The 13,255-nt window shown below is 39.6% G+C and overlaps 1 protein-coding gene across 6 annotated transcripts in view; it reads right to left on the bottom strand.

Moving 5' to 3' along the window:
- MYRIP (myosin VIIA and Rab interacting protein) overlaps positions 1–13,255 on the bottom strand; it is a 207,020-nt gene that overhangs the window by 46,540 nt on the left and 147,225 nt on the right. For all 6 annotated transcript variants that reach the window (XM_068204646.1, XM_068204655.1, XM_068204620.1 and 3 more), the window contains exons 4-8: positions 5,919–6,055; positions 4,158–4,241; positions 3,464–3,561; positions 3,055–3,135; positions 1,343–1,492 (exon numbers count right to left, since the gene is read on the bottom strand). In XM_068204646.1, the coding sequence (XP_068060747.1) occupies positions 1,343–1,492; positions 3,055–3,135; positions 3,464–3,561; positions 4,158–4,241; positions 5,919–6,055 (550 nt within the window). The remainder of the gene's footprint in view (positions 1–1,342; positions 1,493–3,054; positions 3,136–3,463; positions 3,562–4,157; positions 4,242–5,918; positions 6,056–13,255) is intronic.

Here is a 13,255-nt window from a genome sequence, read left to right on the forward strand (position 1 = left end):
TACTGACTGATGGCTACAGAGGTTTTAAAATTGTTTGCACCTTAGTGTGACATTTCTGCTTCTCCAGTGTTTTTCACGAAGTCTATTATTACTCAAACCAATGAGCCTCCCCCTAGCAAAAAAATCAGGACTAAATTGTTACTTCATAAGAGAACTTCAAAACGTGTTGAGTTCAAAGTTAACTTTCCAAATGCAGAACAGGCTTCTGGTATAATGACTGAGGATTTGAACAGCATATTTCTCTGAGTCCTGTCCTTAAACCTAAGAAAGAAAACTCATTTGAGGCAGACACAAAATTAACTCTCTCTCTCCTGGCTTTTATATTCCACAAACAACTTGCCTAGGAGTGACAGAACAAAGCACTTAAATCGTGCTCACCCTAACTTGTGATCCCTTATTAACAGTAGGACATTAAAGGCAGTACCCCTTCATTTTGCAAATAGAAGACTAGGATGCAAGTCTGTATCTCAGCAACTCTGGCCCACAGTCAATATTCTGGCATAAATCTGTTCTCACTAGGAGTGTAAGTGAGCAAACTTAGCTGGGAACTAGAACATAGCCCACGTTCAGTTCTGGTGGTTCTGCTTAGTGGGGGAGAGGTGGTTACTGAACAGTAGCAGGACACTTGGGAGCCGCAGCTTAAACCCCAGTGTCAAAATGCACTGGAACTAACTCATCTGTCACTGTCTTCCCTCTCTGATTGCCAAAGTGCTTGTCCAAGCCTACAGCTTACTTTCACTGTTTTTTACTTGCTGCTCTTTTAAAACTGTTAGTAATGCAGCTCGTCAGATTTTCTTCAGCTTTATAGCAGGAGATAAAGACATTGTGCTGAGATGTAAGTGGAAGGAGGAAACATTCTTTAGTGTAAGACATAAACGGTGCTCTGCAGCAGAGTTTCCTTTTTTGTTGCTGGTGGTGGCTCTTTTCTGTAAGATGGCTAAGGAGAAAAAGAAACATTACAGAAACCTAACTTTATACAAAAGAAAAGGTAACACTCAGCAAAGACCTACAAAAAAGTGAGCAGAAAAACTGTTCTGAGGAATAAACACTGAGGCATCGAGTCCTGCTAGAATTCAAATCAAGCAGTGAGACTGTTCATATCACAAACTTAGTCCTCCCCAGCACAGTCACCAAAACAACACAATGTCTGTGATGTACCTCCATGGCCCATGGAATGTTAGGAAAGCATGCAACTGAGTGACAATTTGTCCAGACACAGAATTAATGCTTGTTCTCTGCAAGTCTCCACATACCATTCCAGGCAGCAAGTATACTTATCCATGACTCCAGTCCTCTGGCTTTGTGCACCAGAAAGCAAGGATAGCTGTGCTGTGCCACTCACCCACAATGTGTAGGATCCCCTGCGGCTCCCTGGGAACGTCAGCATGCTCTGGTCCGAGACAGCGCCGGACGCCAGGCCGCTGCTCCGTGACGGCGGCCATTCCAAGTCGGCCTCCGCCTGCTCGGGTTTGCTTTTCTGCTTCTTTATAATCTGCAGGGTAGGGGAGAAACAGGGTGGGAGAGGACAGAAAAATGCTGCTGGGGAAATACTGTCTGAGCCATAGTGGGTAGATCTAAATGAACCCCATCTTATGGCAATCTTCCCAGGACAAACATTTGACTTTCCCTTTGCTCTGGCTCCAGCTCATGCAATTACTTCTTATCTGAATTCCTATCGCTTGCAAGCACATAAGCAGCGATGCAATATATAACAGTGCCTGCAGGAATACCAGAGGTGAATTACATAAACATAGAAACCTGTTGCTACAGTAACACTTTAGCAGCATCTAAGTGTCAAATATTTTCTCAGACAAGACTTTTGCCAAGAAACATAAAATACTAGATATGAGGGGAATTTCAAAGGCTCCCATGACATGCAGACACGTTCTAGTGAGAACAAAGAGGTCTAATGTCTCTAGACACTATTTTTATTTTTGAAAATCTACACCATCTTAAGAGAGAGAGAGCTTATGTCTCCTTACACTGACAGATTATACCCTGCTACACTTATATAAGATATCTACAGAACATTATTCTGTGGCATAAAAGATCTTGTTAGGCAGCTCTTGACAAAAACAGTAGTAATTTGAGCGTGGCTGAGAGAGGCTCTGGACTATGAAAGACGTGATAAACAGACTTACTTGATAGTCTAACATCACCATTGAAAAAAAAAAAGCATTATTTTCCAGTGAGCTGCTGCTCTTCTGGCTTTTCTTGATAGCCTTATAAACCACATGTTCTCTTCTGGTGTGTGATCCATACACTGTTAAATGCTACAGCCTATACAAAGATGTGGCACCTAGCTTATTTCGCATGGAAGGAGACTAACTTAGCAGAGTGGTTACTTTACTGACCACAGGACCTTAACAGTGCTCTGTTCACACTCCTTTTGCCTTACTCCAAACTGTCCAGACAAACTCAAGGGGTACTTTTTCTCAAGGGGTACTAGCCCTCTACTTTCACTCTGCCAACCATGAGCTTTGCAGGGAGAAGAATGAGCTTTACTTTAAAAGCTACAGAATTCAAACATGCCAAGGGTTCTGTGACTTTTGAGTGTCTCTCCCACAGCACCATTAAGAGAATTCTGTGTTAATGCTGGATGTTGTGTTCTTTGAACATGTTGCATTTGCAGGGTTCAGTAGAGGGTATGGTCAGAGGTCATACTTCTTTACACTGGCAAACTATATCTTTTGGGAAGTGATACATATGGTCGAGAGCCATACCTCTTGACATCAGAAAACTTTGTGCCTGTGGGGAAGTGAAATACAGATGTAAAATTCCATCAAGCAAGGACCTTCCCTTCCAAGAAAGGACATCACAAACCTCAGGGAGTGGTACCTCTCAGCTCTGAACATGTAGGACATCAGGTATAGGCACTGGATTGATCTTACATATAAACTGATCTCTGTCAGACATAGCTGATGAAGTCTACACTGCCATAGTTCATTTATTTTATTTTCTACATTACTGACATTCTTTTTGTTGTTAGTAGTGTTTGAGCTCTAACACATTGTGTTTTGGCTGTTAAACATAAGGGGAAAAAGCATGCCATACCTTCTGCACAATGGTTGTGGCCAGCTCTTCTATGAGGTCCTCCTTGTGCTCCTGCAAGTAACAAGCTTCATTCTGCTTGTCCTGCACGAAAATGGATATCCGTATTTGCTAAAATCACATAAAAATAGCCTTCCCACAGAAAGTGTATAGATTGGGAAATGGGTAATATGCCCTATTGGCACAGTGGGAAGAAATGACAGGCACTTAAAGTGCATGTCACCTTCTGGAATGCAATGTCCATCTTGGATACCAGTTCAAAAAACCCATGCCCAACTCTTTAGGTATATAATGAGACAGTCACTACTTCATCATGGTTTTGTTTACAAACCTACTTGGTTTGTACCACTACCCAAATAAAAAGAAACATGATTATCCTATTCAAATTAATACTTTTTTTTGAAAGTGTTACCAGGCTGTCACTGTAGGTCTCTGCCTTAGAAATAGCTTCTTCCACTGCTTCCTCTGCAACACGTAAGGCCACAGCAAGGGTATCCATCATGCTGTGTCCTAGATGAAGAATAAGATAAAACCACCATGTTCTCTATGTAGGTACATATTGCATAATGAGCTCCAAAATTCAGATTCATATTCTGTAAACATATTCAAATCTAAAATTGTTCATGAAAAATTTATTTCCTCAATCCATAATTATGCACAGTAAAATAAAAGAACTTAAGACAGAGACATTTGTTGCAATCTTAGATACAATAAAACGTGCTATTTTTATGTTGCTTATTTTAGACTGTAGCAAAATAGTTTGGAGGAAATAACTGAAGGAAAATTTGTGCAGTTCCTATAAGCAGGAACAACACCATTTAAGAAAGAGAATGAAAAAAAAATATATGAGCATAGGAAAGAAAATGGGAGGGAAGTAACAAAACCTGAACATTAAGGAAATCACACTAGAATAGGCATGTAGTAAGTGTAATGCTGAAACAAGATGTCCCAGCATGGTATACAAAAGACTTTTAATGTCTTGCTGAATGGTTCAGTCAAAATATTGTTGGATCTGTGGACGAGACTTTCCAGCACTATAAGCTACTTGTCCACTAATTCAAAGTGTAAGGACTGCTTTTTAATCAAATGAGATTTTAGCAGCATACCTTCTGTCTGTTGGTAGAAGGTAGAGTCACTGCCACAAATGCTTCCTTCATTCTCAAAGCTTCCTTCATACAAACTTCCTTCTGCTAAAAAGAAAGTCAGAATCATGTGTTACTGTAAGAAGTACCCATTAACAACCATTAACAATAATACCTTTATTATTAGATTAGAATATCCACTCAAGATATGGTGGCACTGTGCACAATGAGGGATAACTGGAAAATTTCCCCTAGCTGTTGCTGTTGGATAAATCAAGACTGCAGCAGATTTTCTACAAAATATGACTGCTTTTATATCAAAGACTTCTCATTCATTTTGAATGGAAAAAAACTAATACTACAGTAAAAAAGAGATGAAGAAGCTACTAGGCATAAAACTTACATGGCAGAAGTTAAGTACAGGGAATTTCATTTTACTATGACATTTGGCGTAGAAATAGATTCTACACTTTAAAGGGCAATGCTGTATAAATAAAGCAAACCCCAGACACCTATACTAGTATTTCTCTTCAAAGGGAACAAAAGGTTTACCTAACAGTCACAGGGATAGCAGAAGAAACTTAGCAATGACATTTAGACTCAAAGGCCTTCCTTAGAAAGGTCTCACCAAGAGTGCACATGCCACTGCAACTCATCATTGCATCCTTCACACTTCCATTCAAACACCCATTCTCTGAGACTATGGTTAAAAAAAGGCAATACATCATATAAAAGTTCGGAAGCATCCTTGGCCACAGTTTTTACTTCCACTGTCTCCCTTGTGCCTTAACTGAAACAACATTTGCCTGTCCTCATACATATATGTTCTCAGTTGTTAAGGAATCTTCTCAAGAAATATGAATTTTATACCCAAAAAGTAAAAACACTATTAAACCACAGTTTAGTAAATAGGTCACTTTTCCCTAGAAGCCTTTATGACAATTTTCATAATAAACACCCAAAATTTCCACTCAGGACTAGAGGGTCTACTTACCATTCTATATGTTTTCATAAAAAGACAAAGGAAAGACTACAGAAAAGTTACAGTCTCTTTACAAATTTTGAAAGAATTACAAGAGTAAATTATCTGGTTAAATAAATCCAGTGAAATGTCAAATATTCAGCTAGTTTTGTTCTAAGTAACTTGCTGAAGTTACTAGTATGACACCAAGCTCCACTTCTTCAAACCCATTTTCTGACTCCAATCACTCTTCTTATATGGTGGGGCATTAGAACAGTATAGTTAGGGGTGAGTTGTGTCTTCACTTAAAAGGCTGATGCCAATACTTTATCAGTATCTTTAATCTATTTACAAACATTGATACAAAAATAAAATGTGGCCAGTTGCAGATCCCAAAGCATGCAAAACTCTAAGTAAGGAAATGTCAGTTTTGGTCAACTTGCATACTGAATGTATCTCATGTTAATCAAATTTTGCTCCAAACATCACAGAAATGGTCAAATGTTGAATGTAAAATTATTTTCTCATTCTTTGACTACTCAGAACTGTGAAAAATCGGGGGACAAAAGTTAGAATATAAACTGCAATTTACTTTATAGACAGTTCTTCTGTATCAATTACATAATTAAATTAAACATTGAATTCTTAAACAGCTCTTCAGACGCTTCATCCTTTTCTCTCTCCACTGAGGTATTTCTTTTGCAAATACAAAAATTGTGTTTAAAAAACTCTCTGGAAATAACCTCAGAACTTCCATTGTCTCAGCTTCTGTGTTAAAGTAGATAAGAATAAATCTTATGAGGAATCAATACAGCTGTTCTTACCTATTGCATCAGGACAAAGTCCACTCTCCAGTCTATGCTTCTTGTACAAGTTCTTCAGGACCTTGGCACTTCCAAAACACTTAAAGCGGCTTTTGACATTATTATAGTACCAATCCAGAGACTGGGTCCTTAGGAGCCTAAAACAGAAAAATAAACTACATATTTGGAATTATTCTACAACAAATAAATGTGGGAAAAAACCTTTTAGGCCTCAGATCACAAAACTATTAATTTCTGGATACTTTCTTTATTGTTTGTACTTTGCAAGTGTCTGGTATACCACAGCAAGGAAAAAACCCAACAGGTTAAGCCATAAGTGAATATCTTCTTCACATTACTCAAGGGTTTATTTGGTTTTGGTACTATCAGATGAGGTGGTCACCCCTTTTACATTAGAATGTTCATGATACAACCTCTTAAAAAATACAAACAAGCCTTGGAACAGTACAGGGGTTAAAAATATTCTTCATTTACACAGATTTACAGATAATGTAAGAACACAAGCCCATCAATATGCCACAAAACCCCTCCATTTACATAAAAATACACCACTACTTTTATCTGGGTAAAACAATAGAGTAGACAAAGCCTAATAGAGGACCTCAAAGCAGAATGAGCCACTGTTTGCTTTCTCACTTCCACAGGAAGCATCACTGACAACAGTAATTCATCTTAACAGACTTGTCCCCAGAGCTCAGACACTTGACAAAGCCATGAGATACTAGAGAGCTCTGTATTCTTTCCAGTACGGCATGTGGCAACTTGCCCCACCTGTTCCTCCAGCAGTGCATGGAGAGAACCTGTGCCACATTCCCAGGCACAAACAGCCTCAGGTGACCGCAGGGTAACCCACTGCAGACCTGTACGTTTCCTACCGAGGGTGTCACTGGGGGGGACCCTAGAGTTCCACCTATAATTAAAGCTGATTTATTCTTAACAGCAGATTTAGGAGAACAAAAGGCTAATGCCAGTACCCAGTGTCAATATATGAACCCCTAAAGAAATTATGTCACCACCAGGAGGGCCAGACTCTCAGCATTTCCAGACTTCAACATATTTAGATGATTTAACTCAATTTTTTAAACCCAGGGCCATGTTGAAAAACAAAATAAAATGACAGACTTTCTGTCACCTTTACATTTTCCTTCAGGGAATCTGAACTTTTCTTTGTAAAGTGCAAGGCAAGTGACAATGCACAATTTTTGTTTTGTCACCTACTGACAGACTAGAAACGTAGCTCTTAATCAGCACCACCAAACCTCAGGAGATTCTCAGTAACAAACAAACATGCTGAGCCTGGGGGTTCAACTACATGTTTCCAGTCTGAATCCAGACTTTTAAGATAAAAATGAAGATCCACTTCATGAAAAGCAAAACATCATTATATAGTCCACTTGCCTGTCATCACCAGAAAGTGCTTAGTAGCAAACACCAGCAGTGGGAAATTAAAAATAAAAATCACTGAAGCCTATAGTATTTAAACTGTGAACCCTTAAAGTTTCATTAGCTGCTCTACAGAAGACAACTGAAGAAAAAGCTCATAAGGGAACAGAAGGCTATTTTTTCTGCATTCTGTCTCAGCAATTAGATGCAGGAGAGATGTTTACAGATAATGTAAGAATATTAGCCCTTTAATATCTGTTTGCACAGTAATATCCCAAGCCTAACTTCCCAGGAGGCTGATTAGTTTATTACTAACATGTGACAAGGGCAAAAATCTTTTTTTTTTTTTCTTTTTTTTTTTTTTGGGAAACATCCTTACATGTGGGCAGAAATGACTCTGATGAAACACAAGAACACAAGTATCCAGAGCACAAACAATGGGAAGGATGCCTTGGTGTGTCTGTAAGTACAGGGTTTCTGAATTCCCATAATGTTCTACCAAGAGATCTGCTATGATGCCTGTCCACGACCTGACCCACTGACCAAAGCTTTGCTGCTGGCACAGTGATGAATCTGACTGGAGGGAAATTTCTCTCCCAAACCTGCAATTCTTTGGCATTTTGAGAACCTGCCTTATTTGTGGGCAGGGAACAATTGCTCTTGTGTAAACTGCATCAGAATACTGTCTTCTGCTTGCTGAATTTCTTTCACTTTTGTCCACTGAGTTTCTACCGAATCCAACAGGGTAAGATTTCAGTCAATAGCACAGAGTCACAATCATTATGAAGGATAAAACAGCATGACTGAGTTGGAACTGGCTTAGCAGGAGGTATTGACCAGAAAGGATGCTCTTCTGCCTGGTAAATGCAGTGTTCTCCAAGCTGCCCAGGAAAAAGTATTGCAACACCATCACTACTAGGGGACTCACAGCACTGAGAGTCCTCAAATACATTGTTTTAGGGCTTTGAAGATCCTTACTAACTCCCTCAGCATGTTAACCAAGTAACCTCAGCTGCACTAGCTCAAAGTGCTAAACTTGTCATCTTGGAAGCCAAGCAGACCAAGTTCTTAATATTCAGAGTGACAAGATTAAAAAAAAAAGAGGCACCTATCTTTAAATCCTCTGTGTGAGTTAGGATAGCCAGTTATGAATGCTGAGCTGGCAGCTTGGGAAAACAAAAGATACAATTCACTGCAAGCTTACTTCCTCAACTTTTTCCCTGTGTCACCATGTTTTTCTGGGTTTGATCAATACTTCTTGTATAAAAGCAGAAAGCTAACAGCACTGGTTTCTTGATGAGGTGAGAATGGTTTGCAACTGAAACAGGTTTTTTATTTGTAATGATAACATTTTCCGCATATGAACTTAGAAAGAGTCAGAAAGATAGAGATTATACATCTCAAAGCAACCATGAAAGGAGATGCTTGCCTCTTTGTACTAGTTAATCTGGTGTAAACACAAGGATTTTTTTTTTTTAGGTTTCCTCGTTGCTGCAGGATTAACACTTTGTTACTAATCTAATAATCTCATTCTTCTCTCCTATGAGCTGGAGAGCTACCAACGCTCCAAATCTATGCCTAGGTCCTGAACATGTTTTATAACAGATTACAATGCCTCCCCTAAAGCTTTTCAACCTCTTAACTTTCAAATAAGTCACAATGTCCCTGCTGATTCCTCCTACAGAGAAAGGATTTGGAGAAGAGAGAACTTCTCTTTTAGATACTAAAATAAAGGACTCACTCAAAAGAGAAATAAGAGCATTTTCACCTCATTTCAAAATCCTTTAATGCTGACCTGTATTTTAAAGCTGTTTCCTGCAAAAGCGGTCCATGGATCCAGAATAATCAAAGTCTATGACAGTGCTAGCATTAAATTGTTGGAATGAAACACTTCCCTTATTAGCCTTAACAGAAAGTGTGCAAGTTCTCACTGTGAAATAAAAAATTCACTCTTAAAGGATATTATTTGTCTGCATTTTTAAGAAGCAGGACTGGTTGAAGCCATTTTTTGCTCTATCTGTGCAACAAAGACTGTTCTGTCTTTATTGATAAATAGTTTTAAACACTAAGGACATTATTTATGTTATATAATATTGCCAAGGTTTTGAGTAGCATTTTGAAGCGCTTTTGGCAGAGGGCAATACTGTGATTTTAAAATTCTGTCTATTTAGAAAATGTGAAAGCCATGAAGATGCTTTTGATGTAACATTAAAACTTGAACAAGTATTATAAAGCCCTTGTCTTTTTTTTAGTATCACAATGTGTTTGTCTTAATCAAGCAGCACCATGAGAAGGGATAAGCCCATTAAAATCTTTACAATTTGTTTTCAGTACACTTCTCACCTGAAGCACCCAAATAGTAAAGTTCTAGCATTTCCTTCAGGAAAAAAAAGTACACCAGCTGTGTTGGGAAGTGGGGACATGAACCCATTATTAGTGATGACGAGAAGACAATCACATAAAAGACATCACTCACACAGTACTCAAAACACAGGAGATTCTTTAGTGACTGATTTACCACTTTAATTCTTTTTTCTTCTAAAAAGTTGAGAGGTTTTACTTGGTCTAAAGGCAATGTGAAGCTTCTGCAAGAACTTTTCCCTAAAAGGAAGAACCAATTTAATATGTATGACCTTAATCTCTATTCATAATACAAGCTGGACTATGAAGAATGTTTTGTAACAACATTTTTCCATGAACTTTGTGAGAAGTTTCCCCCTAAAAGTCACTTACTGAGCTGCAGTCTAGTTTCTGTAAGTCAGGAGGTGCTTCCTGAAATCTTACAGACATTTACTTCATTTGTCAGGGTCAACACATAATCACTTGGATTTTCCTTGCTACTGACTTTCACTGGATAATGAAGCCTCCTTTTTTAGCTTTCCATACCTGTATTAAGGTATCTTCCATAGTTTTGTGCCAACACTCAGGCCAGTAAATTATTCTAGTCCCTCAAATACCATCCTGTGCTTCTCCAGCTGTGCCCATGACCTTCTACAACATCCAGCCTCAGGTCATTTGAGATCTATATTCAGCAAGTGATTAGTTTCACTCAGGAATGGAGCTGCTTTACAATTCTTGGACCTTTTTACTTTTGCATATGTGACAAATTTTTAAAATTAAGAAAATTTAAAAGGCCAATCAAACCCATCTCTGAAATACAGGACTATGCACAGGCCAGAACTGCTGCTCTGTGAGGAGGCTCCAAAGCACAACACAATCACATCAAACTTAAGAAATATTAGATATGCAAATTTTCAGTGGAAAAGCAACATCAGTGTTTAGTTTTCACTCTTTGAAAGCATTCCCTGGGCTCATTGAACTGCCTGGAGGCTCAGCCAGGAGTGAAGTGATGGAGGGGGTGGGAGCCAGAAGAAGACTGACTACTGAGCTCTGTCAGAGCTGGGACACTGGTGGACATGACTCCTCCAGAGCAGACCTGCTCAACCAGATGCTGGGCTGGAGAAAGAGCCATGCTGCCATTAAACATTCCTGCTTTTAACCCTGATGTTCCCCCACTGATGGTGACTGCTGCTGCAGGACTGACATCCTTGAAGCCTTGGCCCCTCCTAGGGGGCTGCACACCATCTCCCCCTGGCTGCATTATTGCCTTGTTTCCCATCAGTGCTTGGGGAACTCCAGCTGATACAGACTAAGCCGTGACAGGCATGCTGCCTGTCAAAGCCCCTGCCAGGGGCTCTCTCCCCGCACTGACTCACACACAATATGAAGCTCAAGGCCTTTGTTTCCATTTCCCAGCACAAAGTGGCCTCAACCCGCTGCCCCAAGAAACAATTAAGATTTAACCTGTCACTTCTTATTTACTAGCTTTGGAGTAAAATTGCTTCAAACTCAACATCCTGAACTATTGTTTCTCTGCCAATAGCAAGATTTGCTTTTTCCTTTGGGCTGATACTTTAGCGCTTGTAATGTACTGCTTGTTATAAATTGTTGAATTAAAGGTTTTCAGCTCCTTTCAGTTTTCAGTGAAATCAAACCTACTTCCAGGTTCACCTTCCTTCCCCTCAGGATGCACTACACACAAAATCACTACACACATTAATATCCTACCAATGCTCAGTTTTCTAAAAATCAGACATAAACCCCCATATATATTGAAAAAGTTCAGCACCCTAAAGCCCTGAACAGGAATTTTGGCCAAGCTCATGTTATTTCAAGAGGGCACTTCCCTGATTGTTTTGCATCTATCCCCAGTTTATGAAAGGCATTTATTCATACAGGAAAAACAGTTCCTAATAATTTATCCCAGCAGACCATTGTTAACTCTTTGTGACACATCCTTCCCAAGCTTTAAGGTGAAATCCAATCAATTTATTTTCTTCTTGATGGCATTCTTCAGGTCACCTATCTCTCAAGAAGTGCTGTTCCAGAAAATTTCTTCCTCCAATTATCCACAGCAGAGGGCTGCACACAAATTACACTGTGACAGGTCAAAGTACAGCATGCTGAGCCATGCAGGTGTGTCACAGGAAAGGCCACAGCAGGGCACAATGAATTTACTGCTGTGCAGTCAGCAAAATCCAAGTAACAGCAGAGGGGAGACTCTCTTGAGTCAAAGCATCCGTCCCAGAATGAAAACGGCCTACCCCACTAAAAACATCATCTGTCTTTCTCACAAGGGGAACAAAACAACTGTCCATGTCCCTCACAGTGAAATCATGACTTTCCTGTGCAGCGGACATGAACCTGGCCCAGTAACTGCACTGCAGGCTACAGTAGGTTAATTATTCAGAGAGCTCAACCAACAGGACAGTACCACGGAGGGCATTTCCTAAAAAACCACATCCTCCTAACCACTGAGAAGTTCGCTGCTCCAGTTTGGGTTTTTAAATTTCAACATGGAGCAACACACAGGAAATAACAAATTAAGGTTTCAGAGAGGAAACTGATTTGTTTGTTTACAAAAGACAGCAGTATGTGCAACCCTCAAATTGGTCACTGTCTCCTTTACCTTTGAAATCAGCAGTCAAGAAGTTGGATAAGGGAAACAGAGTAGGTTTTACAGAGAAAACCTACACATACTTCATGAATGGAAGAAAGACAAAAACTTGTAGCAAGTTCACCTAATGCTGGTTACTGAGGGAAGCATTAAAACCTCTACCACCCTGGCCCTTTAAACCAAGCCTCAGTGCCTTTCCAGAGGGACATGACAAGGATCGCTCACAGCAGCATGTGCCAAAGTGCAGGAATCACTCACTGTGTTATGAAGCAGGCCACACTAAGTGATTGCTGATTCTTAAAAATAAGATAATGAGTCATACTAGCTCCAATAAAAGGCTCACCTAGCCTTGTACTCTGTGTCTGGCCATTGGAAATGACATGGAAAAGATGACAGGAAAGCTCCTGTAAGCAGAGACTCTGCCTTCAGCACACTCAGCACTGGTCAGTTCAGGATTCTGTGCTTGACATTACAACAAAGCCTCAAAAGACACACATGGATGGACTCATATTCCATAAATTTGGCTATACTTCACCTGAATCTAGGCATACTTCTGGCCCACTCAAAGCTCTCTGACAATCAGTCTGCAGTTACTTGCCATGTAGGGATGCTTTACCTTTCTTCACTTAAATATCTATTTCCTAATTCTCTGGATTCCCCATACATGCCCTGATGTGAGATGCTGCAGCAAAGCTGTGTAACACCAGCATGCAAAACTGGGGAGAAAGCTTTAGTGAAAACACAGGCATTGTACAACAGCTGAGGAAAACCAGCAAGTAATGTGCTGGTTTCAAAACTGGTTAAAGTTTGTGTAGAATCACATTTCCCTCTACTAGGTAGCACTTCAAAACTCACTAAAAAAGGAGAAATATCTTACATATGTGGCATGCAAAATCCCCTAACCCTTTCTCCATTCACAGACATTTCTCTGTACCATAGGTTTTTGACTCATATGCCCAGTGGTAGACTGATTTAATCTACCCTATGTTAAAATAAA

The sequence above is a fragment of the Anomalospiza imberbis genome, chromosome 1 (assembly GCF_031753505.1).
Source record: "Anomalospiza imberbis isolate Cuckoo-Finch-1a 21T00152 chromosome 1, ASM3175350v1, whole genome shotgun sequence".
NCBI lineage: Eukaryota > Metazoa > Chordata > Aves > Passeriformes > Viduidae > Anomalospiza > Anomalospiza imberbis.